This window comes from Tenrec ecaudatus, chromosome X (genome assembly GCF_050624435.1).
Source record: "Tenrec ecaudatus isolate mTenEca1 chromosome X, mTenEca1.hap1, whole genome shotgun sequence".
Lineage (NCBI taxonomy): Eukaryota > Metazoa > Chordata > Mammalia > Afrosoricida > Tenrecidae > Tenrec > Tenrec ecaudatus.
Genome location: NC_134548.1, coordinates 45,513,938 through 45,540,180, shown reverse-complemented (window position 1 = coordinate 45,540,180; position 26,243 = coordinate 45,513,938). Strand labels below are relative to the sequence as shown.

Below are 26,243 nucleotides of genomic sequence, written 5' to 3'. Positions count from 1 at the left end.
ATCATATTTTTTCCCACGGTTAGATCGGTAAGGATGGACGCAAAGCTTGCAATGCCACTCAGCGCGCTGCCAGCACCGCAACTCGCGAATATCCAGGGAGGGCCTCCAAAGCCGAGCCAACCGGGCTCCTAAGGGCGCGGTCGCGCTGGGCAAACTGCCGCCTAAAAAAGCTTACGGAGAGGCAAGAGTCCCGGCTTGCAAACCCCTCACGTCCCGGTGACGACACCGACTCCGCCCTTACACCAGCTTCCGGTGACGCGTAGCTCCCCCGCCCCCGCCCTTCCGGCTCAAGGGACAGGCCCCGCCTCGCTCCCACGCGCTTCGGCACCGGAGTGCGTGGGTGGGTGGGGGGCGGGGCGGGAAAAGGTACAGGTTGCTGTCGGAAGTCTCATTGCAGATTCTTCCGCTCTGCCTAACGACTTCCGCTGGGAGCAGTCATCAGGGACGCCGTGGCTGCTCGGCGGAGGGGTTTCGGCTCGGTCTGGCAGGCGCCGCTACTTGTCTGCCGCGGCAATCCGGCCCGCCTCCCGCCTCCCGCCTCCTGCCTCCCGCGGTCCAATCCCTGGGGCCGGCGCGCGACTCGCTTCATGGGGGCGGGCCTCCGCTGCCCGCTCGCGGCTTCCTGTCCAGAGGCAGCCCGGCGGTAGGCGGTAACCACTCCGCCCGCGCCCCCTTTGGCGCGGTGACCGAACGCTTGAGGGCCGCAGCTTGTGCCGGAGCGCCAGTCCCGACCCTGCGCCGCCATGGCTCCCGTGCAGCTGGAGAACCACCAGCTGGTGCCACCCGGAGGCGGGGGGAGCGGCGGCCCCGCGTCAGCCCCGGCACCCCCTCCCCCGGGAGCTGCCGTGGCGGCGGCGGCGGCGGCGGCGGCCAGCCCCGGCTACCGCCTCAGCAGCCTCATCGAATTTTTGCTCCACAGGGCCTACTCGGAGCTCATGGTGCTGACGGACCTGTAAGTGCCGCGCAGCCCCCGCTTGCTCCCCAGCCCCCTCCCTTCCCGCCCAATTGCTGAGACACTAGCGTCTCCCGCACCCCAAGAGGCTGCAGTCCCCCCTCGCCCCCCCGCCGGCTACTCGGGCTAGAATTCCCCAACTGCTGGGGCTCGGCGGCGCAGGAAAAGCTTTGCGTTTGGGGGCGTCTTTCCTGGTGCTGAAGCGGCCGAGACTTGTTAATTACGCGCGGTAGACTTTCACTGAAGATTGTGAGATTTTTTTTGTTGTTGTTGTTCCAGTTTGCTTTCCTGGAAGCCTTTTCGCCCCACACCCGATTACACTTCAGGGCTTAGGAATACGTAATGTAGAGCTGTAACCAAAATCCCAAAGCCTCTTTTGACAATTCATTCTAAAGAAAGATTCGAATTGTCTGTGACTTCAGTTAGAACGCCAGAGATGTGCTGTGCGTAAAATAATCCAAAATGTTGATTCCAAATGGTTTTTCTGGAACGTTGACTATTTTAAGTTTTCATGCATTTGGTGTAGGTTATAGGTTTTTCTCCCCCCCTTCTTTTTTTTTTGGGGGGGGGTTGTAACTGACCTGCTAGCTATTATTTCTTGACATATGTAAGGAGTTTATGAATCACTGTTACCCATGCAATGCTTTGGGCATGATTAGAATATTACTAGTACCGTCAGATTAGGATCGGGACGCCCTGTTATGGTATTTAAGTGTGTAAAGAAAAGGCCGCCTCAAATTTGGGGTCATTTAATTTATTTGACAGTTAACAGATTTGAGGGGAAAAAAAGGTGGCAGTTTGTTACCTGCATTTTTTTATCTTCTGCTGAACTTCTGGGGTTAACAGTTTCAATTGAAAAAAAGATTAAAATGCAGCTATACACTAATGCATCTACTAATATATCAACCGCTGGACTTCTGGTTAACAGGTTTCAATTGAAATACATTAGTATATTGATACTAAGCTGTAAAATGTTACAAGTAATTTGTTATTAGAAACAAGTATTTGCAGATGACTAAAGGATTAGAAAATATTTCGTTTATTTCTATAGAATATCATTCTTTCTCATTTTGATGGACAGTACTTTATTGAATGAGGAGCCCTGGTGGCATGGTGGGTTATACATTGGGCCGCTAATCGAAAGGTCAGCAGTTTGAAGCCACCAGCAGCCTGTAAAGAGTTAACGTATCAAAAAAGAGGTACAGTATTTAAAAGAAAGTTCCATTTTCAGAAACCCACAAGGGTAGTTCTACCCTGCCCTAAATAGGGTTGCTATGAGTTTGAATTGACTGGATGGCAGTGAGATTTTGTGTTTGTTTTTTTCTGGGCTACTGTTGAATGGGACAGACAGTAAAGTTAAAGAAGCCTATTTATCTAAGGAATCCGTAAGTTGTGCATTTAAATACTAGACTGCTAGCCTGAAAATTGGGGGTTTGAGCCCAAAGGCATCTCGGAAGACAAGTTTGGCATTCTGCTTCTGAAAGGTCACAGCCTTGAAAACCCCGTGGAGCAGTTCTACTCTGCATACATAAGGTCTTGACAACCAACAGCAAGTGCCTCTCCAAAGAGAAATAGCTACAGTGATTATTAGTACCAGTCGTGGAGTAATACAGTCATGTAGCAATTACAGTGTTCAGTAACACAGTCATGGGGCAATGATAAATGGGTTTTGGTACCATTTGTTGTACAATTTTATAGAAATACAAGCTTGTCCACAATAAAGTATCATGTATGTGAAGCTCATGTATAGTTGTAGGGGAAATATTGACAACTGCTATTAGTGCTTGTGTAATTTTTTTTTTCTTTAGAAAACTTTTGAATTGTATTGTGTTCCTGAGTAGTGCCATTTTACCCTTTCAGGACTTGATTTATGAAGAGAGAAACAGGTTTTATAATTGCCTTACAATAAAAATGTAGTTATAGTCCCACACCTTTTATTTGATGATGGGTCCCTTATAGCTCCAGCATAGGCACCCCAGACGCCCCCCCCCAAAAAAAAGTCCAAGCTCACTGCCGACAAGTCAGTCTTGACTCATAGCAACCTTTGGACAGAGTAGAACTACTCCTGTGGGTTTCCAAGGCTATAAATCTATGAAAACAGAAAGCCTCATCTTCTGCAGAGGCTGCTGGGTTTGAACCACTCACCTTGTGGTTCCCAGCCCAACAGGTAACTCAGGATACCACCAGAGCTCCTGACTCTACCTTCAGATGCTCACATTTCAATATCTAAGGGACATTTCAGTGTACCAGAGTCAGAGCTAGACTCGTGATTCCCCTCAGCCCCTCAAAGCCTTTCTGATCTTCCTCTTGCACTAAATAATACCTCTAGTCTACCTCTTTGTTGATGTTCAGGCCCGGACATTTCAGCATAATTCTTGGCTCCCTTTTATGGTGGGCATCCCAAATCCAGTCTATGGGGACGGGATGTAAGTCCTGTCAGCTCTGATTTCAGAATATTATCAATGATCCTGTCACTGTTACCATCACCAGTCTCATCCAACCCACCTTATAATCTCTTCTCACCACTGTTGCTGCAATCGTGTCTCAACTGGCATGCCAACTGCCATTCCTGCCCCACTGCAGTTTCTTCTCTGTGAAATAGGGTGACCCTTTTAGAACATGCTGTTCAGAACCCACCAGTGGTTGTTTTCCTCACTTAGATTGAAACCTTTTTGTAAAACTTGGTTTCTGCAGATTTCCTGATTCTTAAGCAAGTGCATCTAATGTTTGTCCTTTAGCAACTAACTTATTTGGCTCAGCCAGATTTCATCTTGTCCAAGTGGTAGCAGTTCTCTTTGTGGCCGGGTAATACTGCATTGTACATAGAGAACCACGGTGTGTTTTATTCGTCTGTTGGTGGACATTTTGGTTGTTTCCACCTTTTTGACGCTCATGAAAAATGCCTTCCCTACTTCTGAATATATATATGCTTGCGATTGCTGCCTTGAATGACAGTTCTCTGCTCAACTTTTTATGGTGCCACCAGCTGTTTCCCATCATGTCTGTACCATTTGACATCTCCTGCCTCACCCACCCCTTCTTTTTTTCCCTCCTTTCTTAACCTCTTTTAGAATCAGATGCCAGGATCTCAGTCATGTAAACTTAACAGCACTTCAGTATAAATAAGTTTCAGTGCCGTCCTGCCTTGTAAACCTTTGTATTTTAGAGCTTTGCCCACAAGAGGTGGAATTTAAGTCTTTTCCCTATCCCGCCCCCCAAAGGCCTTTCAAATACATAAGGAGGGTGTAAGAGAAAGAAGTAGGTGCTCTGCTGGCATAGTTGTTATGTGTTGAACTACTAATTTAAAGGACAGCAGTTCGAAAACACCAGCCACTCCAAGGGAGATAGATGGGGCTCTCTACTCCTGTAAAGAGTTACAGTCTCAGAAACCCACAGGAGATAGTTCTACTTTGCCCTATAGGGTAACTGTGAGTCTGCATCGACTTGATGGTAGTAAGTCTGAGGTTTTTTGGTGGGGACAGAGGAAGCAGGCTGCAAAAACCTTTGTCCCTGAAATGACACTGCACTACCTCTGACCTGAGATGATCCTCGTAGGGTTCTTAGGGCAAGTGGGGAGAGGGTCTCGGGGTACTGTGGTTAAGTTCTCAGCAGCTATCAGATCAGCTGCCTGTCTGAACCCACTAGCTGATCCACAGAAGACCGTGTCAGTCTTGTTTCCATAAATATGACAGCCCTTGGAAACCCTAAAGGGCTGTTCTGCTCAGTCCTGGATGGTCACTGTGAGTTGAAATGACCCCTAAGGCAGTGGGCTCTTGGGTTTTATAGGCAAGTGGGAAGAGCTGGAGCAGTGATTACAGTCCTCAGAAGCTCTGCTCTTCTGTTTGTTGGCATGTGCATGCACCTCCTTAGTCATCCTCTCCCTCCCTGGAGGACCAGGACTGTGGCTTCGGGGCGCTTTCCCAGGGGCTTTTGCAAGCAAAGGAACTTGCCAGTGGCTGCTTTTATCTGCAGCCTTAAAATGTGGCCTAGAGTTCTGCTTCACTTCCCTGATCTGCTGGCTCTTCCAGATCCCGTCTCCTTTCCTGGATTGCTCTAGGCCGTGCCTCCGTTTCTCCCACCCCACAAGCCAAAACCCATTTTCCTATTTACCCTTCCCAGTACCACATCTGCAAGTTGTTTTAGTTTTTTTCAATTTCTGTGGTTTGGGGGTGGAAAGAAGTGATCTACATAGCTTTGTGGGCATTCAAAAAGGGGATTGACTCAGGGGAGATAGAGTAGTTCAAATCACTGGATCTTGGGCCACAGGACATAACTAACGATTAGGAGCATCTCCCAAAACCAAACCCATTGCCATCAAATTGAAGTTGACTCGGACTCATAGAGACCCTTATATCAGCTTCCTGAGGTTTTGGACATTTTTATGGGAACAGAGAACCCCATCTTTCTCCCACTGAGTGGCTGGTGGGTTAGAACCACCAACCTTGCTGTTAAATGCTTATCCGACAGCACTTACCTGACAGCGCCACTAGGGCACAGTGAGTGTTAGATGATGTCCTTTGTCAAGGAAAGGGGTGACATTGATTGCTGGCCATCAGTACTGGAGAATTAGCTAGAAGAACCAAAATCAAAACCATCCTAATGGATTACTCTCAAAGTAATAGCAATCATTTCTGTCTAACCACTACTCAGCATCTATGACTGCAAATCCTCCTGTTGACACTGGCCCTTTTGTGTGCTTGCAGGCTGATTATAAAATGGGGCGGGATCATTGCTCAGAACCAAGGTTCCATTGGATACAGGGTGACTGGCTGAAGCAGCCGAGGCCATTTTGGCCCTAAAAGAATATCTTCTTTGACTCTGGGATAGTCTGCTACTCCAGCCTTTTAGGTGTGTGAGGTTCACGGATGCCCCTTTTGAAGTGTTCTGAATGGAGAGACGGATCCCTTTGTTGCTTTCCCCTTTCCAGCCATGTTGCTGGAAATGACTGAAAATCAAAGAATAGGTAGCTGCTGAGCCTGTAATAGCTATTTACTCAGGTTTTCCGGAATCCTGAAGATATTTATTAATATCAAAGTAAAGACAGCACAATTTGTTGAAGGAATGCATATATTTAATCAATTTCATTTTTTTACCCCCTTTCCCTTAGACTGCCGAGGAAATCTGATGTAGAAAGGTGAGTATTGAAAAACAAAACCAAAAAACCACTGCTTAAATCTGTGATGATGTGGGTGTGTGCATGTTGTAGGCTGTGGATTGGGGATTTGTCACCAATTTGTAGGAAGCTCCTGAGAGGGGTAATATTTTTCATCTTTGGGAATACCTGCTATGCGAGCACCTCTAGATCTTCTGTTCTGTAGACATGCATTGCGGATGAACGGGTCACGTTTGATAGGGTGGTGGCGATGAGAAAGATGTACAAGATGCAGTCCTTAATGGACGGAAGAAGCTGAGGAGCAAGCCGACTAAAAAGTCCGCTTCTAATTGATCATTTGCTATAGTAATACTATTAGCTATCTTTAGAAAATTGGCATTTGCCTACTATGATTGCTGATTTGTAGTGGAGAGGACTTCGGTTCTGTTGGAATTTAGGGCTTCAGATGTAACTAAATACTGGTATGCTTCCGTAATGAGTCCTGGTGGCACAAAGGCGAAGTGTTTGGCTGCTAATTGAAAGAAAGGTTGGTGGTTCATACCTACCAGCTGCTCCATGGAAGAAAAGGCCTAGCAATCTGATCCTGTAAAAGTTCTGGCCTACTTGCCACTTTCAAGCCTCCCCCACCCTTCCCCACTTGCAAATAAACAACAGCATAGTCATTGAGTAGATTTTGACTCATAGTGACTCTGGGTTTCCAAGGCTACTACATCTTTAATGGAGCAGCTGGTGGGTTTGAACCGCTGACCTTTCAGTTAGCACTTAACCACTGTGCCACCAGGGCTCTTTACCACAACCCATCCCCATTTGACCTTTCTGATAGACTGAGACCTAGAGTGCAAAGAAGAGGTGGAAGAGACAAATGGGGCATGCCTGTGTCAGAGTGGGATTGGTGAGTTTTTGAGGAAGGGAATGATACCTAGGATATGTTCTGTCCCTCTGGGACACAAAGGAAAGCGGGACCTTTGGAGAGCCGACTCCTGTTGCCTTATCACTTGAGAGACAGTTTGGTTGCCAACAACCACGTTGTAGTAGTTTACTAAGGGAGCCGTCCTTTCCAGTAGAGGAGCGACCTTGGGAACCCGAGTGAGTTAGTAGTGTCTGAAGGATGATTGTTCTGGGGGAGGAGCAGAGAGCTGCTACAGAGGTGAGTGCTAGAGCTTCATATGCATTTACTCTTCTGCTCTGGCTCAACCTTGCCCTAGGTGCACAGCGGGCTTAGCTCTTAAGGTCCTTCACATGCACTGGTCAAGAGTCACAGGGTAATCTGCATCCTTGATTCTTTTCTTTATGGTACCAGTGAGCGTACTGGTGTTTGCCCTTTCAGGGACTCTGGGCTATAGCTGCTGTCAATAGATGCTAGACTCTGTTGTCTTCCATCAGGCTGATAGTTCAGCAGAAGAAGCTTCTGTTTTTGGTGTGGTGCATCATGGTATTGCTGGGGGGAGATGCAGAGATATGGGTTGGCTCTGCAGGTCATTGAACAGCTGTACCTCAGAGTCCACTTGGGGGGAAATTGGTGTCTGGCTGGGTCCTGTTGTCAGTCGTGACCTGTTGAATGTTTTGTGTGTGTGGTGTGTCGTGTCCCCCCCACCCCTACCCACCCCCGTCCCACAACGTATTAAGGTAAGCCATGATAGTTGGGATGCTCAGTTTTGTGGGTGACATGAAATGGAGAGGTCTAGGTAACAGCACATGAATTGGCAGAATAAAGGCTTCAGTAACTTTTAAGACAATAAAAATACTGATGAGTATTGAGAGAAAGCGTTGTAGTAGATAGAGAATAAGTGCAGATAGGAACCTTCTAGCTTTTAATTTTAGAGTCCTGGAGTGGTGCAAATGGTTAAATACTCAACTACGACCCGAACTTACCCAGGCTGTCAGAAGACTAGACTAGCAATCTGCTTCCCAAAACCAGAGCCTTGGAAATTGTAGGTAGCAGTTCTCTGAACTTCACTTGGATGATTTAGCATCTCTAAATTTTCTATGGGAATTAGTTTGATAGAGAGTTGCATGGTTCAGTTCTTTGATGGTTCAACTTTATAAATCATAGTCCTGTGGAATGGGGCAGTGGCCCTTGCTTTTGTAGAATAAATACAGTTTCAAGTTTGGATAACTTCAATTCCCCTTCTTTACTAGAAAGGTTACCCAAAACTCAAACCCATAGCCATGGAGTCGACTCCAAGTCATAGCAATCCTGTTTAGGGTTTTTGAGGCTTTATCTCTCTGTTTGGGAGCAGGCAACCTCTTTCTCAGAGCAGGTGGTGAGTTTGAACCAATAACCTTGCAGTTAGCAATTCAGTGCTTACCCAAAGGTGCCACTAGAGCTACCTGTCACAAAAGGTACACGGATCTCATTCATAACTCTTTAAGATCGGTCTTGTTTTTCACTTTCCCACATATCCATGGATTTGGAATCTTTCCTAAACTTTCATTACAATATAATTTTAAAAATGGTACTCATTGCTAAAGCCTTTAATCAGCTTTGGGGTGAAAAATAAAATCTAGACTAGTGGTGTACAAAAAGAGAGAAAATGATGTCATGTTTAGAGAAGTGTGATTGGTTAATTTTGTTGTAGTGGTTAGAAATGAAGATTGGTTCATTTTTGAGCACAGAAGAAATAGATTGTGAGATACTCCTAATACTCTGATTCATTAAAATTTTCTTTTTTTTCTAGGAAAATAGAAATAGTGCAGTTTGCCAGCCGAACACGCCAACTCTTCGTTCGATTATTAGCTTTAGTAAAATGGGCTAATAATGCTGGCAAAGTGGAAAAATGTGCGGTGAGTGAATCCCTTTTGCTTTTATTTTGTGTAAAACAATGTGTTAAAATGCTCACTTACCATAGTTTTGAGAAAGTCATTATGTGAGTAAGCGTATTTCTTTCTGTATGATGCTGTATATTACATTTTTGTGGAAATGTGTTTATTAATATGAGACTTGAATTCCAAGGGGAAAAGGATTTGTTTACATTTACTCGGTACCTTTAAGTTTGTGGCTTACTTCCTTCTATTTTGGTTGTAGGAGCCCTGGTGGCATGGTGGGTTGCTCATCTAATGGACTGTAGTTTGCAACCACTAGCCGCGCCTTGGGAGAAGGATCGGGGCAGCCCTCCAGGGCACTGTAGAGTCACTATGAGTTGGAATTGCCTCAGTAGCAGTGATTTTTTAAAAAAGTTTGCCATTGATCCTCCACAACTCTCTTGAGAATGCCAGAGTAACTATTTTCATTTATATATTTTAAGCATTTTATTAGGGGCTCATACAACTCTTATCACAATCCATTCATATACATACATCAATTGTATAAAGCACATCTGTACATTCTTTGCCCTAATCATTTTCTTTTTTTTTCTCCTCTTTTCTTTTTTTACATTTTATTAGGGGCTCATATAGCTCTTAAATCACAATCCATACATGTACATACATCAATTGTATAAAGCACATCTGCAAATTCCCTGCCCCAATCATTCTCAAAGCATTTGCTCTCTACTTAAGCCCTTTGCATCAGGTCCTCTTTTTTTTCCCCGCCTCCCTCCCCGCTCCCCCCTCCCTCATGTGCCCTTGGTAATTTATACATTGTTATTTTGTCATATCTTGCCCTATCCGGAGTCTCCCTTCCTCCGCTTCTCTGCCGTCCATCTCCCAGGGAGGAGGTCTGTTTTCATATTTTACAAATGAGAAAATGGTAAGGCTTCTGTAAGTTAAATGGCCTCCTCAAAGTCATGTGGCTGATCACAGCATTTATCTGTTCCGCACCAGTCTCCAGACCCAGCTTTGTTTACATGCTTGACTTCTGGCCACTATAAAATATTTTTAGAAAGTGGATAGATTCAGTAAACTTGACATTGATACTCAGTTAAAATCCCCACACATTCCCATTCCCCCCTTCCCCCAAACACAGACACACTCAATTAGGTAATCATGTTGAAAATTTTTACCAGTTAATCATAGCTTGAGGCAGAATAACAACTTTACCTTGGTTATTTAAAGTACAGGTAGTCCCTGACTTAGAGTGGGATTCTGAGTTGAAAATTGATTTTGATGTAAATCCAATACCTGGGGGTAAGGGTGGTGTTAATTATAATTGCTTTTTTTTTTCAGTATCTTTATAAATCTGATTGAGTTATATTTTAATGATACAAACATAATAAACTACAGACACGCTTCTTTGTGCTTTGTAGACCGTTTGTTTTCACAAATTGAAAGTTTATGCAGCAACCAGCAGGCATGTTTAGCTACGTTTTTCTGGCAGCCTATGCTCACTTAGTGCCTGTTACATTTTAGTAATTCTCACATTTTTGCAAACGTTTTCATCACGTTATTGGGGTGTAAACATAACTGATATGTATGGGGAGATAGAAACTGCACTTGACTCACTTGATTGCAGTTTTCGATTTATTGCAGTGTTCTGGAACCGAACCTGCAATGTCTCTGAGGTCTACCTGCACATGCAGTCAAGTGGCTGTTATAAAATACTTGACATAGTAGGAAACATTAGCAATTCTAAAAAGCGAAGGAAGACTGCTTCCAGTTTGGAGTGGGGGAGCGGGTGGTAGAATCCAGGAAAACTTCTTTAAAGAAGGTAGCATTTGAGTCTTAGTGTGAAGGATGGGCAGAATAGTAAAAGCCAGGCTTAACCACCGTCAAGTCAATACTGACTCATAGCGACTCCCTTATGGGTCTGTAAATTGTTTACGGGAATAGAAAACCCAATCTTTTGTGATAAGAGTTGTACGAGCCCCCAATAAAAGTATTTTAAAAAGAAAAAAAGACAATTTACCTTGGTAGACAAAGTTGAAAAGCAACCCCCCTCCCCCCAAAAAACAAACAAAAAAGCCCAATCTTTATCCCAAGGAGCTGCTGGTGGTTTTGAACTGCCAACCATGTGGATTGAAGCCCAACTTGTAACCACTAAATCTCCCAGACTAGGAAACCAAAACTTGTGACTGCTTTATAGCCCATTTGGCTTGTGAGCTGCTTGTACTCAAACCTAAAAGCGACACCATTGTGAAGAATTGGAAATGTGAAGAAAAAATGGACACGGTGTTGTTTTGTCAATTGTGGTAATAACTCAGCTTGTGGAATGGGGATGGTGTTTTTAGTCTAAACATTAACAATAGTTTTCTGTATGTTCATCTTCCCACCCCCACTCCTGCAATCGCTTTTTTTTTCTTCCTCTCATATTTTGTGGTAACATCTTAACTACTTCCCACATCTAAGTTTTCAGTGTTTGGGGCCATGTTTTCAAGCACCCGAAGACTGATTTGGTTAAAAACAACAACCCAAAAACCAGCCAGTCCCTGTCATTGTAAAACTTGACACCCCTCTTTCCTCTTCGTTATTTATTTTCTCTTAAGCACTTTGTTCCTTCTGTCAAATCCGTCAAATCCTAATCTGCCAGTTCTCTGGTTTGTGATGTATGAGCTGGTGTGCACCATCTGCATTTAGTGTCCTTCCGGTATAGTTATGGATGGTGTTCTGCCCTCTCTTCCACTAGATTATCCAGATCAAATGCTGGACGCATATTCGCATAAGTCACGGTTCTTATCACTTGCATATATTTCCTTGTAACTTCCTCCCAAGAGGGTGCAATGTTCCAGATAAGACAGATTGCCCTTAAGTGTGGTTCCTTGTAATTCCGCTGTGTCATTGTCAGGTACCACTTGAATATTCCATTCATTTTAAAGTTTTCTTAAGCTTATCAGGCCTTTTAGGGGAGATTAGAGTTAGCAGCTAACCAGTGTAGAGGTACCTTAATAAATTTATTTTTAGCACCCTGACAAACCAAGTTGAATGTACATTTATAGTAGCTTTTAGTGTATAAAGTAGAAATAATTTCTTTTTAAATCAGGAAGCTATTTATTTCTTTATAAATTACGTAATTTACAAGTGATTTCTAAAAATAGTATACAGCACACTTATGGGGACTTGCCTGTTGTATAAAATTTCACGTCAGAGAGGAATCTGCAGCACAATTGGGCTTCTTCATGATTTTCCTGGCATCTCACCTCAGTCTTGACTTGCTGCTTTTGCTTATCTTGTTTCCCTAGCTTCCTGGCCTTGCCCCACTCCCCCATTTGAAACAAAGTTAATAGTCAATTCCAGCCCTGGTAGCCAAGCAAATGGCAGAGCTGGAAGAATTCAGTTCAGTAGGACACATCCAACCACATGCTTTCTGTCTTTATGAATAAGTTGGAATTGTCCTTCATTTTATAAAAGGAGCCCTGGTGGCATATTGGTTACACATTGGGCTGCTAACCACAAAGTCAGCAGTTTGAAACCTCCAGCCCATCGTGGAGGGAAAGATGGGGCTATCTGCTCCCACAAAAAGTAATAATCTCAGAAACCCACAGGGGCAGCAACTCTTCCATGTCCTAAAGGGTCGTTGTGGGTCTGCATCAACTCAATGGTAGTGAGTTCTTCCTTAGAATATTGATAAAACGTTTATTATAGGGATAGTACATTATGTATAACATATTTTCCTTATGGCTAAAAAATAAAGCAGTTAGATGCCTTTTATTCATCTGTCAATTATTCATGGAAGAAAAATTGAAGTTTGTAAGCAGAAAGACCTTGTATGCGGTTGAACATCATTCAAAGTATTGTTTTTGTTATAAATATTAATAAGTCAGTCCCTTTCAAGCTTACAGTTAGCAGGCTTACAGTTCTCAGCAGTGTTTTGGAAGTTTAAGACACTAAATCTGTTTTGACTGAAATGAAGATGCATATGTTACTCTCTATGAGAAGCTTAGGGTTTCTTTTCAGTGATTAGTTACTTTGGAGTAATCTTTTATTAAAGATGCTCACATTTTTAGTGCAAAGTTGGAGGTCTAGCAGAACTAAGTGTTTAGCTTTTCTTTTTTCTTTTTTTATATACCGGAAAGTGGTATTTATTTATTAGTTACATGTTATATCTTTTTTTTTTTTTTAACAATTTATGGGGCTCATACAATTCTTTTCACAGTTCATACATATACATACATCAGTTGTATAAAGCACATCTGTACAGTCTTTGCCCTAATCATTTTTTTCTCTTTTCTTCTTTTACATTTTATTAGGGACTCATACAACTCTTACCACAATCCATACATATACATACATCAATTGTATAAAGCACATCCATAAGTGTTTAGCTTTTCAAAGCTGGTGTTAAATCCCTTACAACCATGGATATTTAAATTACCTGCTTGGTATCACCTACTTGGGCTTCTGTGATAGAAGATCAAACAAAATCTACAACTTCTGAATCTGCTATTGAGCTGTATTGCAATTAATTCTTCTTTAACTCATAGCTGTCATGTATTAGTTCTCTGAATTGGTTGATTTGATAAATCATATTCTGACTAAAGTATCATACTGAACTTCTCCAAGGGTAGGTATTTGGGCTTTGTGAATATAGACAGATGTGTTTCTGTAAGGCCTAAAGGTCACCAACTAGATAAATTAGGCGTTTGTGCATGTTTTGTTACATCTATCCTCAGTCTAGTTATTATTTAACTAGCTCCGCTAGAGGTTCTTAGATCATAATCTTTGGCAAATACAAACATCAGTGATGTGTGTGAATCACAGCTTATCGAATTCTGACTAATGGTAAGGCAGTATGGATCATGTTTTATGTAAAGAAAAGAAAATTTCTCGTCTAAGAAACCCTGGTGGCCTAGTGGGTTACAAGTGAAGCTACTAACTGGAAGGTCAGCAGTTTGAAACAACTAGCAGCGCCTCTAGAGAAAGATGAAGCTTTCTATTCCTTTCAAGAGTTACAGTTAAAAAAAAAAGTTACCATTTCTGAAAACCCAAAAAGGGAAGTTCTACCCTGCCCTATAAGATCACTGTGAGCTGGAATCGACTCCATGGCAGTGAGGGGAGAGAGGGGGGGAGACCCTTTAAAAAAATTTTTTTAAAAGCAGCCTTATTGAGAGAGATAGATATAAAGGAATATCAAAAAGTTTGTGGGGAAAAATGGAATGAAAAGATAATGGATTTTTTCCCCCATAAACTTTGAGGGTGCTCCTCTCTCATTTCATATACTATATAATTCACCTATTAAAAGTATGCAATTCAGTGGCTCATGTGCAACCATCATTACAGCCAATCTTAGGACATTGTCACCACGTCAAAAAGAAACCCTATTCCTTTTATAAGCTCCTCGCCGGCCGTAAACAGCCACCGATTTACTTTCTGTGTCTCTAGATTTATCTATTCTGAACATTTCATGTAAATGCAGTTGTGTGATACTCAGCCTTTTGTTTTCCCTTTATGACTGAATGTTAATTCATTGTGTGGGCATACCATATTTTATTTATCCAGTCTTTAGTTGATAGTTGATGGGCATTTGAGTTGCTTCTACCTTTGACTCGCATGAATAATGCTGCTGTAAACATATCCACACAACTTATATTTACCTAGGGATGAAATTGCTGGACCATATGGTAACTCTGGTTAATCATTTGAGGAATGGCCAGGCTGGTTTCCAAGTTGGCTGCATCATTTGATAATTCCTACCCACAGTATATGAGGGTTTGGATTTTTCCACTTCCATGTGAACACATGCTACTATCTGACTTTTGGACTCTAGCCGTTTTAGTGAGTATGAAGTGCCATCACGTTGGGGTTTTGATTTGTATTTCTCTGGTGATATTGAACTTGGTTTGGGGTTTTGTATTTTAATGTGCTTATCAGCTCTCGGTGTGTTTTCTTTGGAGAAATGTCTATTCAGGGCTCATTTAAATTTTAAAGGAGATTATTATTAGCCTGGTTAGCAGCCGGTATGTGAAGACTAGTGAAAAGAACATGATGATCATTGGGGAGCTGCATGGATTCACTAATAAAGTCACTCAAAGCTAACATTTTGTCTGTTTAGTTGGCTTTCTAAGTCAAAGGAATCACTTGATGCTAGTGTGTTTTGAGTTTGGCAAGGTAGTTGAGAAGGTACTTCATTATTTGCCCGTGTTTCTGAGGGTGCAGTGTGTCGCTCAGTCAGGAGTCACACATGCCTTCCTGGAGGGCAGGCTTTGTGCTCTTGGGCCTTGGTTTTGGTCTGATGAACATTTGTCTGGTGTTGCTATAAAGGGACACTTGGCTGAATAAGGGCCCTCAGGCTGAATAAAACTCAGTTCAGAAGTTGACAGAAGCAGGACTCAGAAGGATTTTACCATGCTGAAATCCGATGACAAGTCCTGCTTTAGATTCATGGTGGCTGTAGGGTATACCTGATAGAGGGTTATGTACAAAAGTCCCAGGCCTTTTAGTTGACCTCAAGCTAGCAATGTGGTAGCAGTGTCAGAACCAAACTCACTGCCATCGAGGCAGTCGATGCCAACTCATAGCTGCCCCACAGGCGGCAGCATAGGGTTTTTGGGTTACACCTTTTCTGTTTATTAGTGATCATTCTTCGAGCATACATCTTAAACTCAGCCTCAATTTTCTCATCTTCAAGATGAAAGAAATTGGTTTTGTCTCTGTGTTGTGGAAGTCCAATACAAGGTGTTGAAATACTGAGAAAATGTGAGTGCATGATGTGGTGTTCATTCTGGGTGCCGTGTTTTTAAGTTAGCCACTTACCAAAGCCCACGGCCGCCAAGTCGATTTCAATTCATAGGGTTTCCCAAGCTGTACCTCTTAACTGGAGCAGACAGCCTCCACTTTCTCCTGTGGAACAGCTGGTGGGTTTGTGTGTTAGTCTGGGTAGACTTGATAAACTAATTCATAGATACTCACACATGTATAAGAGAGAGTTTTATATAAAAGAGCAATTGTACATTAAGAAAATATCCCTACACCGACCGGTACAGACAAGAACTGGAAACAGGGAATCCAGGACAGATTAACCCCTCAGGACCAAAATGAGAGTAGCAATACCAGGAGGGGAAGGGGAAGGTGGGGGAGAAAGGGGCAAACTGTTCACAAGGATCGACATATAACCCCCTCCTTGGGGGATGGACAACAGAAAAGTGGGTGAAGGGAGACATCCATTATTGTAAGACATAAAAAACTAATAATAATTTATAAATTATCAAGGGTTTGTGAGGGAGGGGGGTGGGAAGGAAGGGGAAAAAATGAGCTGATACTGAGGGTTCAAGTAGAAAGAAAATGTTTTGAGAATGATGAGGGCAACAAATGTACAAATGTGTTTGCCACAATGGATGTACATATGGATTATGATAAGAGTTGTATAAGCCTCCAATAAAATGATTTTTAAAAGAAATAAAAAAATGAAGAAATTTTAAAAATACAAGAAGAAGATTGCCAAGGAAATGGATTGACCTAGTGGCTGCAATAATGGACTCAGTTGTGGGGATAATGCAGGACCAGGCAATGCTTAGTTCTGTGGTACACCAGTTCACTGTGAATCAGAACAGACTCAATTGTACCTGAATAACCAAAAAATAAAAAATCAAACTAGACAAAACGTCTATCAGTGGGACAATGAGTCTAGACACAGACACTGAGGAAAACTGTCTTGGAGGAGACAAATAATAGAAAAATGATTTTAAAAAACCCCACACAGTAAGATAGACCCATATTGAAGCTAATGGCTCCTTTTAGCCTTTCTTTCTTTCTTTTTTTTTTTTTTTTTAACATTTTATTAGGGGCTCATACAACTCTTATCACAATCCATACATATACATACATCAATTGTATAAAGCACACCCATACATTCCCTGCCCCAATCATTTTCTTTTCTTTCTTTCTTTTTCCCTTTTCTTTTTTTACATTTTATTAGGGACTCATACAACTCTTATCACAATCCATACATATGCATACATCAATTGTATAAAGCATATCCATACATTCCCCGCCCCAGCCCCAATCATTCTCAAAGCATTTGCTCTCCACTTAAGCCCTTTGCATCAGGTCCTCTTTTTTTTTTCCCCTCCCTCCCCGCTCCCCCCTCCCTCATGTGCCCTTGGTAATTTATACCTCGTTATTTTGTCATATCTTGCTCTATCCGGAGTCTCCCTTCCCCTCCTTCTCTGCGGTCCATCTCCCAGGGAGGAGGTCACATGTGGATCCTTGTAATCAGTTCCCCCTTTCCAACCCACTCACCCTACACTCTCCCAGCATCGCCCCTCACACCCTTGGTCCTGAAGGTATCATCCACCCTGGATTCCCTGTGCCTCCAGCCCTCGTATGTACCAGTGTACAACCTCTGCCCTATCCAGCCCTGCAAGGTAGAATTCGGATCATGGTAGTTGAGGGGAGGAAGCATCCAGGATCTGGGGGAAAGCTGTGCTCTTCGTCGGTACTACCTTGCACCCTGACTGACCCATCTTCTCTCCTAAACCCCTCTATGAGGGGATCTCCAATGGCCGACACTTGGGCCTTGGGTCTCCACTCTGCACTTCCCCCTTCATTCAATGTGGTGTATATATATATATATATATATATATATATATACACACACACACACATATTCTTTTTTTTTTTTTTGCATGATGCCTTATACCTGGTCCCTTTGGCACCTCGTGATCGCACTGGCTGGTGTGCTTCTTCCATGTGGGCTTTTTTGCTTCTGAGCTAGATGGCCGCTTGTTTATCTTCAAGCCTTTAAGACCCCAGACACTATCTCTTTTGATAGCCGGGCACCATCAGCTTTCTTCGCCACATTTGCTTATGCACCCATTTGTCTTCAGCGATCCTTTCATGGATTAGCCTTTATTTCTAAATGTGATTTTTGTGTATTTAACATTTTAGGAAAAAAATAGTTGAAGATTTGTATCCCAGCCTTTAAAGTTCACCAATACAATAAAATAATTAAAGGTTTTTTTTTTTAAAAAGATAACATCCCATCCTGGTCCAAATCAAGTCCATAAGTCTGATATTACCCCATATGTCAATACTAGTCTGTAAATTCCTCTTTAAACTCACATCCATGCAATGACGCTAAATGCAGGAAGATCACAGTCCAGTGGGTGGAAAGTCTTGTGGATCCAGTGGTGGTAGCAGCATCTCAGCACTGGTGTGGGTCTCCATGTGGCTCCTCCATCTCCAAAGTTCTGGCTGCCATCAGCCTGTCTCCATGTGGCTTGTCAACAAGAATCTCTCACAGGAAGTGTGTGTCCCACCTTCACTGAGCTATTTATCGCCTTCATGCTTCCAAATGAGGTCATCAAGCTGCGATCTGATTGACAGGCTAGACTCCACACTTCCACAAGTTCACGTGAGATTATGTATACCACAGTTTGAAACAAATGGCCTGGCAGTTAGCAGCCCAACCTGTACTCTCACTCTCACCCGCCACTAGTCTCCTTTAACCCCTGACTGATTTGAACATTTTCAGGTAGTGGAGCAAGGTTGGGAAGTCAGGAATCTGGAGATAGGAAGACTAAATGAAGTGAATCAATGTTTAGCTTGAAGTCTGGGTGGGAGTTGGCTCTTTGAAGTATGTGAGAGAAGAGAATTCCAAGTATTGTTCCCAAATAAATAGAGCTGGATGAGAAAAGATTGGAGGGATATTTTTCACTCTGCTGTGAGAGCAACCAACTCAGACTTCCTTATGAAATGCATTTCATAGAGAACTTAATAGAAAGGACGCCCGTTTGGGGCATGAAGTTGGGCTCCATCTCATAATGGGCAACATTCATTGAGTGTTTCCTATGTTCCGTGCATGGTTATACAGCTTTTATCTGCAGTAATTCCTAACCTCTAAACAACTTTATGAAGTTGTGGATCAAATTGTTTTCATTGTGTAGTTGAAAAAACTGAGGCACAGGGGGTAGGCTAAATAACTTTCCCAAAGTTATATGGCTGTGAAGTTGCAGAAGGAAATTCAGACTAAGGCAGTCTGGGTCCAGAGTCCAAGGTACTCCATCGCCAGCTAATTATAGAAGCCTGTAAGATTAGACTGCTTTTATCCCATTTCCCCTCATTTCTGCCACTGCGTGTGTGTGCCCCCACTGCTAAGGAAGGGGAAAGAAAGTGGTAAGCCTTTTAAGTGATGAAAGAATTGTTTCTCATTTTACATACTCTTGTTTTCATTTCTTTCTTCAAGTTCCTTGGAAACGTTAAGAAATAATTTGCAATACAGAAAATCTATCTTAATTCCCCAGAAGATTACCTTCGAACGAGTAAATGATTTACACTTGAAGTGTAAAAAGCTGACCCCTTTCAAGGAAGCCTAATGCGCACACCTCTTTTGCCTTCAAGATGATTTCCAGTTTTTTAGATCAGCAAGCCATCCTGTTTGTGGACACAGCTGACCGCCTGGCCTCCTTGGCTCGAGACGCTTTGGTCCATGCGCGCCTACCCAGCTTTGCCATCCCATATGCCATTGATGTACTGACTACTGGGTCTTATCCACGGCTGCCAACCTGCATTAGGGTAAGTGCTTATGCCCCACGTTCTTAGAAACAGTCTATAAACTGTAGCCGTTGGCTTCTGCATAAAGCTGCTCCATATTTTTGAAACAAATGCTTCATGTAGTTTGCTTTTTCTCCTCTGAAACGAAAACTGGGGGTGTCCAAAAAGGGGTGGTCCCAGAATGTGACTAGTTATCAAAATAAGTAACTTGTTATTTTGGGCCTGGGCCGGGTGGACGGTGAATGAGAGGGAACGGAACAAATTATAGATGGGAAAACCACGCCAGTAGTTTTTTTAGAAGCGATCTTTTAATTTGCTGTTGTAGTTTACTAGTTTGGTGCTATTATGATATAGTTTATACTTTTAAGAGGTGGCAAAGGTCACATCCAGTGCTGTAGAGTTGGTTTCATAAATGGAGCACACAGCCAATAGTGTTGTATTAGTGACAGAGCTAGGTGATTAGGGGAGTTACCGGCTCTCTGTAAATGTGCGATAGTGACGGCAGAGATGAGGATTGAGGTTCTCTTGGCAAGCACAGGTAAAATAGGCCTTTTTGTGCATGATCAAATATGCACTTCACTGTTTTCGTAGGATAAAATTATTCCTCCAGATCCAATCACCAAAATTGAGAAACAAACCACTCTTCATCAGCTGAACCAGATTCTTAGACATCGGCTTGTCACCACAGATCTCCCTCCTCAGTTAGCGAATCTTACAGTTGGTATGTACCTTCTGAAATTTCTGTTTTCTCTAAGAGTTGACTTGTTAGAATGTTTGTTTTATGCTCCCTTACGATGACCAATTTGGGTGGTCTTTGATGCTGTGAATTGTTAGCCATCTTATTTCTCTGTAGTACCCCAAAATACAGGACTGGCCATTGAAGCTATTGAGTAAGTGAGCCAGCTCGAGGTGAAGAGAGAAGAGGCTCCAAAGTGGAGCCCCAAGAGAGTTTGGGTGTTGATGTTAGGAGTTACCTTTAGTTTGATGAGTAACTTGGAAGCTGGCTACAGCTTATGCCTGAACCATTGAAGTATTTGGACACTTATGAAAGAACCTTCATTCCTTTGAGACTTCTTTATAAGCAAGACTGAAAGTTCTATGCATCACTTGATCTGGGGCTCAGAACCATAGTCTCCGGGGACACCAAGGTCAATTGGCATAACATAGTCTACAAAGTCTCCTTCTTATTTTGATGAATAGCCACTGAGTCTTAAAAGCTTGTGAGCAGCCTTCTAAGGTGCTAATATTGGTCTCTCCTTATCTGGAGGAAAGAATAATAATGGAAATTGAAAGACACAGGGAAACAATTAGTTTAGTGGACTAATGGACAATGTGAAAGAGTCTCCATAGCTCTGACACCAGAAGATCTAGATATGGTGCCTGGCTCCCACTACCAACTGCTCTGAAAGGAATGACATTAGATCACATAGACAGAGTGGGGGGAAATGTGGAACAAAACTCAAAGCCATAAAGGAGACCAATTGCGCTGGTTGGATAAAGACTGATGGAACTTCTAAGACTGTGGTCCTTGGCTATCCTTGTCTGGAACTAAACTCCCCTATGGCTCAGTTTTCATGCCAACAATGGACAGGTGTGTAAGACTAGTGTTATTGAGATGTACATACCTTAGAATAATTGACCATTAGCAAAGGAGGAAGAAAGGAGACAGGAACTACAGGGAGGAGACTGGGAGGGGTTATGTTCCATAGAGGGGATTGCAGTGAATGAAATCCAACTGGAACGTGTGTGAATTGTTGAATGGAAATGGAAAACTGATGATCTGCTCTGTAAACCATCACACTCCCAAGTTCAAAACCCAAAAAGCAACCTCCTGCTTTTCTAGCAAAGTACAATTTTTCTTCCTTTTCTAAAAGCCAATGGACGAGTGAAGTTTCGAGTTGAAGGAGAATTTGAAGCTACCTTGACTGTGATGGGCGATGACCCTGATGTGCCATGGCGTCTTCTCAAGCTGGAAATTCTGGTTGAGGATAAGGAAACGGGAGGTAAATCCTGAGTGCTGCATTGATTTCAGTATTTGGTTATTTGTACACTATTGAAACATTCCTGCAGAGTAATGCCTGTACTAAGTACTTTATTCTTTCATTTGACACACATTGTAAGCGTATTGTAGCTAGCTGCCCGCTGGCCAGAGAAGTCTGTGTGTCTGAAAGTAGAATGTTCTCCAGTTTCCATAGATCAAGTATTTCTTGATGTGTGTTAGTTTCATTTCACTCTACCATTTGTAGGTTTTTCCTTAGTTGATCTGTAAAAAACCTTTCTCATTAATCACCTTCTTTCCTCCTGCCAACGGAAGATGGACGTGCGTTGGTTCATAGTATGCAAATCAATTTTATCCATCAGCTGGTGCAGTCTAGGCTCTTTGCTGATGAGAAACCTCTTCAGGACATGTACAACTGCCTACGTATCCTTCTAAAATTTGAGGGGTGTACTTGTAAAGATTTTGTATTGTTCCTTTTCCTCTCTGTGTTGTCCGTTCGTCTGTACTTCTGAAATATCAGCCTACCCCAACCCCCATTCAAGTGACTGTCATACTGGAGAACTGGCCAGTGTGAACAACAGTGATCCATCTACAGGAGTCATGATCCTATTCTACTCCCGTAGAGTCACAGTCTCCGAAATGCACAGGGTCAATTCTACCCTGTCACGTAGGCTCACTTACAAGTTAGAATCAACTCGATGGCAGTCAGTTGAGTGAGTTTTATTGTAGACCAAGTTTTAAATTTTGCTATTTGTAGGTAAAAGCAAAAATTAGTGTTTAGTTTAAAATAGTCTCTAAACTAGGATGAGTTGAGGGGGAACCTGAACTCTATAGTGAGCTTGTATTTGTTCACATTAAACATGAGAACTCTTCTAAAATGTGATCACAAATTATAACCCTCTTTAGGTTAAGTAAGTGGAGAAGTACTATTCTAGAAATTACCTTCCTAGACAAATGTTAGGGACTAGAGCCTCTGTTCAGTGCCATTCTCAGGTACTTGGTTGACTATTGGAATGAAATATTCTGTTGGATTTGCTTAACAAGAGCTACCAGATTCGTTCTGCTTATCACTGCAATTAGAAGTGCTACATTCCCAAACTCTGATGTTAATCCGAGAGCGGTGGGGTGACCTTGTGCAAGTGGAAAGGTATCATGCTGGAAAGTGCCTCTCCCTCTCCGTGTGGAAGTAAGTATCATTGGTTCTGGTGAGTTCATGGTCTTAACGGCAAAATACTCGCATCATTTTGCTTCTCCTTTGTTCTGTCCTGCTTCAGTTTCAATATGCCCCTGGCTCTCGGTTAATGGGAGTTTTATGTAGTAAGGTCTGATGGTATCACAGACCACATAAAGACATTCATAATTGATACTGTTTTTTTTTTTTTAAAGAAACACGGCATGTTTTAAATACATAGTCATCTATCTACCTGTTTGTACTAAGATCCAGCCATTGTTAAAACATTTAAGGAATTAGTTTCTTCTGGGCTCTGACCATATTGCTTAAAGATAGAATGTTTCAACATCTTTTTTAAAAGCCTGTTTGTTTATCTCATGGCTTTACATTTTGAAATTTGCCTTTTAAAGACTTATTTGGCAGTTCGGCTAAGTGACTTTCTTTTTTTTTTGCTAAGTGACATTTTATGACTATGCTTAACAGTGTCATATCTTTACTATAGACTGAGTGTCATTTAGAAACATTCATTTTCTTCTGTTTTTAACATACCCATAATAGCTACTCCTTGTACTGAGGAGGAGCCTTTATACCTGGGTTCTATCCTGTTACTTCTCTACTTTGTAAATCGGATTGTAGTGAGACTGCTCTGCTCTGCATAACAGGATACTTTTCTTTGAATTTAGGGGGAAATTGGGATCTGGCAGTTTTCAAGCCTTCATGCCCCATTTGAACTTTATTTGATATTCCTACTTTTTATAAGAGGTGGACAGATACCGTGTTGAAAATAGGTTGTTTTTGTTGTATAGTTTGGGATTTTGTGCATTTTTATGTTTAAATTTTATGATTAAAAACATTTTTTCACGTAATGCAGTAAATGAAGTATTGTATTGGGTTCAGGATAGCTGTCTTCCCAGTATTCTTTTATTCTTTCCACAAAGTGGACCATGTTCTAGCCTCTGGCTATGGACACAATTAAAAACAAACTAATAAAAATTTTCACTGAATGGATTCTGACTCCTGTGTGTCAGAATAGGTTTTTCAATAGCTGACTTTTTGGAAGTAGATTGCCAGGCCATTTTTCTTTTCTTTTTTTTAAAAACATTTTATTAGGGGCTCATACAACTCTTATCACAATCCATACATATACATACATCAATTGTATAAAGCACATCCGCACATTCCCTGCCCCAATCATTTTCAAAGCATTTGCTCTCCACTTAAGCCCTTTGCATCAGGTCCTCTTTTTCCCCCTCTCTCCCCGCTCCCTCCTCCCTCATGAGCCCTTGGTAATTTATAGATTATTCTTTTGTCATATCTTGTCCTATCCGGCGTCTCCCTTCACCCCCTTTTCTGTTGTCCGTCTCCCAGGGAGTAGGTCACATGTAGATCCTTATAATCGGTTCCCCCAACCAGGCCTTTTTTCTGAGGCGCCTCTGAATGAATTTGAACTGCCCTCTTGCCCATTAGCAGCTAAGCATCAGGGATTCCAAGATTCCTGAAATAGTGTCTCTATTTTATTCCAAAAATTAACAGGCTGTTCTGTAAAAAGATCTGAACGTATTTGTTTGTTTTTCCTTTTAAGTCAACAGATTCTTGGGAGGAAAACTGGGACAGCATCTGTTCACAAAGTTACAATTAGAATCGATGAGAATGATGTCTCTAAGCCTTTACAAATTTTTCATGACCCTCCCCTGCCAGCTTCTGATTCCAAATTAGTAGAAAGAGCAATGAAGGTAAAAGATCTCAGTGTATTTGCATTTTGACATGATTAAATGAATGTAATCTAGCTTAGCATTTATACTTAAAGTACAAATTGCTTAAAATATGTCATTGTTCCCTAAAGTTTTGATGAAACTTTATGTGAATGTTATACTTCTGAATTCATGATGTATGTGATTAAAAAAAAAAAGATCTGATACTGTACATAATGTTTAAGATGTTCTTTCAAATTTTATAGCTTAGATCAGAGCACCTTTTTTTTAAAGTCTTGCATTTACTCACTGACAACTGATTAGTATCTTTTGATCCATACTTGTCAGAATGCTGATTACAGGCTTTAAGGTATCAGCAACATACAAGTTAATTTTTAACTTTATCTAAATTTACTTTTTCTGATCAACATTTTAGTCAGTGTGATTTTAGTAGCATGTACTTCCAGTCATGTAACTCTCTTAGGCTGTCAAAGTGAAACACTCTTAAATTACCCCTCTGTGTCTCTTCTTACTGATGCAGATTGATCATTTATCAATAGAAAAACTCCTGATTGACAGCGTCCATGCAAGGGCTCATCAGAAACTCCAGGAATTGAAGGCCATTCTCAGAGGCTTCAATGGCAACGAAAACTGTAGGTTTATAAAAAATTGCCATTTCTGTCTTGTTTAACTTACTGTCCACTTTTATTTTATAAGCCATTTTTCTTAATAGGATGTTTTGCCCGGTACAGGTAGTCCCTGACTTACAAAGGGTTTCTGTGCCCACAGTTCCCACAACTCTGTTATAAATTGTGACATAAGTTGAATATCTCATTTTATTTTGTTTTTTGCATTATTACTGCCTTTTATTAGCTGTATCATTAGAAACCATAATATTGAACATATCAAAAATATGTTAGTAATGAGAATAACATAAGGCCAGCAAATTACTTACAAGCCAAATCCAACATATTGTATCATTAACAGTGTACCAAAAGAACAGTCCTTAAATTGAGTTCCTTGTAACTCAATTACATCGTAAATCTAGGATGGATTACCTGTATACTGGTTTTGTTGAAGAGGCTGGGCATTCCTATATTTTAATTTGTGGCCTACCAAGCTCTTTCTAAAATTCCTATTATTTATTATTTAACCTGGTCTTATTTTTGTACTGTTTGTGTATTGACTCTCCTTAAAACTTGTTTTTCCTATTGAAATGGAAGCTATTGTAGCCTTTTCATGTGAATCTTGACATTTATCCGGCCCACCCGGTGTTTTTGTCCCATTTGTTTTTTTACTTCAAAATAAGATATGTGCAGTGTGCATAGGAATTTGTTCATAGTTTTTTTTTTAAACTATTGTCCGGCTCTCCAACAGGTCTGAGGGACAGTGAACTGGCTCCTGTTTAAAAAGTTTGAGGACCCCTGCTCTAAGGCATTAGATTCCCAGACTTAATTGACCTACTGACTCTTTTTCGGGGGGGTGGGGGGATACTCAGCAGTTCCCTGGCAGTTAAGAACTTTTGTATTATCACCCATAATAATGTAGGATAAAATGTAGGTATCTGCTTTTGTAGGAGGCTTAGTGGTGTGTGGTTATGAGTTGGACTGCTTACTGCAAGGTCAGCAGTTTGAAACTACTCCATGGGAGAAAAATGAGGCTTTCTACTCCCGTAAAGAGTGATAGTCTCAGAAACTCACAGGGACAGTTCTAACCTGTCTTATAGGGTCACTTGGAATCGACTTCAACTCAATGGCAGAGAGTTTTGGACCCTGATTGCTTGGGGCTGTGGTTTCCTTGTGCCTAAAGGAAACAACCTTTCCTTGGGTGACATAAGGAGGCCAGTTTCAGCCATTATACTTAGAGGAAGCAGCTTCTTAGTAGGTATTGGGAGCCCTGGGTTAAAAGTGCTTCCATATAGTAAAAACGCTGCCCGAAGGAAAGGCAGACTGTCAGGAACAGGAATTTATATTTATACACAACTGTTGATCAAGACAAGTGAAAGATTAGAGATG

General features: G+C 41.9%; 1 protein-coding gene across 2 annotated transcripts in view; it reads left to right on the top strand.

Moving 5' to 3' along the window:
• Window positions 1-526: 526 nt before the first annotated feature.
• Window positions 527-26,243, top strand: part of MED14 (mediator complex subunit 14) — a 73,513-nt gene continuing 47,796 nt past the window's right edge. The window contains exons 1-10 of one of the 2 annotated variants that reach the window (XM_075538616.1): window positions 527-952; window positions 6,060-6,086; window positions 8,744-8,849; window positions 19,215-19,388; window positions 19,959-20,088; window positions 21,242-21,370; window positions 21,682-21,789; window positions 22,420-22,552; window positions 24,120-24,270; window positions 24,770-24,881. In XM_075538616.1, the coding sequence (XP_075394731.1) occupies window positions 744-952; window positions 6,060-6,086; window positions 8,744-8,849; window positions 19,215-19,388; window positions 19,959-20,088; window positions 21,242-21,370; window positions 21,682-21,789; window positions 22,420-22,552; window positions 24,120-24,270; window positions 24,770-24,881 (1,279 nt within the window). In that variant the 5' untranslated portion in view covers window positions 527-743. The remainder of the gene's footprint in view (window positions 953-6,059; window positions 6,087-8,743; window positions 8,850-19,214; window positions 19,389-19,958; window positions 20,089-21,241; window positions 21,371-21,681; window positions 21,790-22,419; window positions 22,553-24,119; window positions 24,271-24,769; window positions 24,882-26,243) is intronic. The other variant, XM_075538617.1, reaches the window with a different exon arrangement.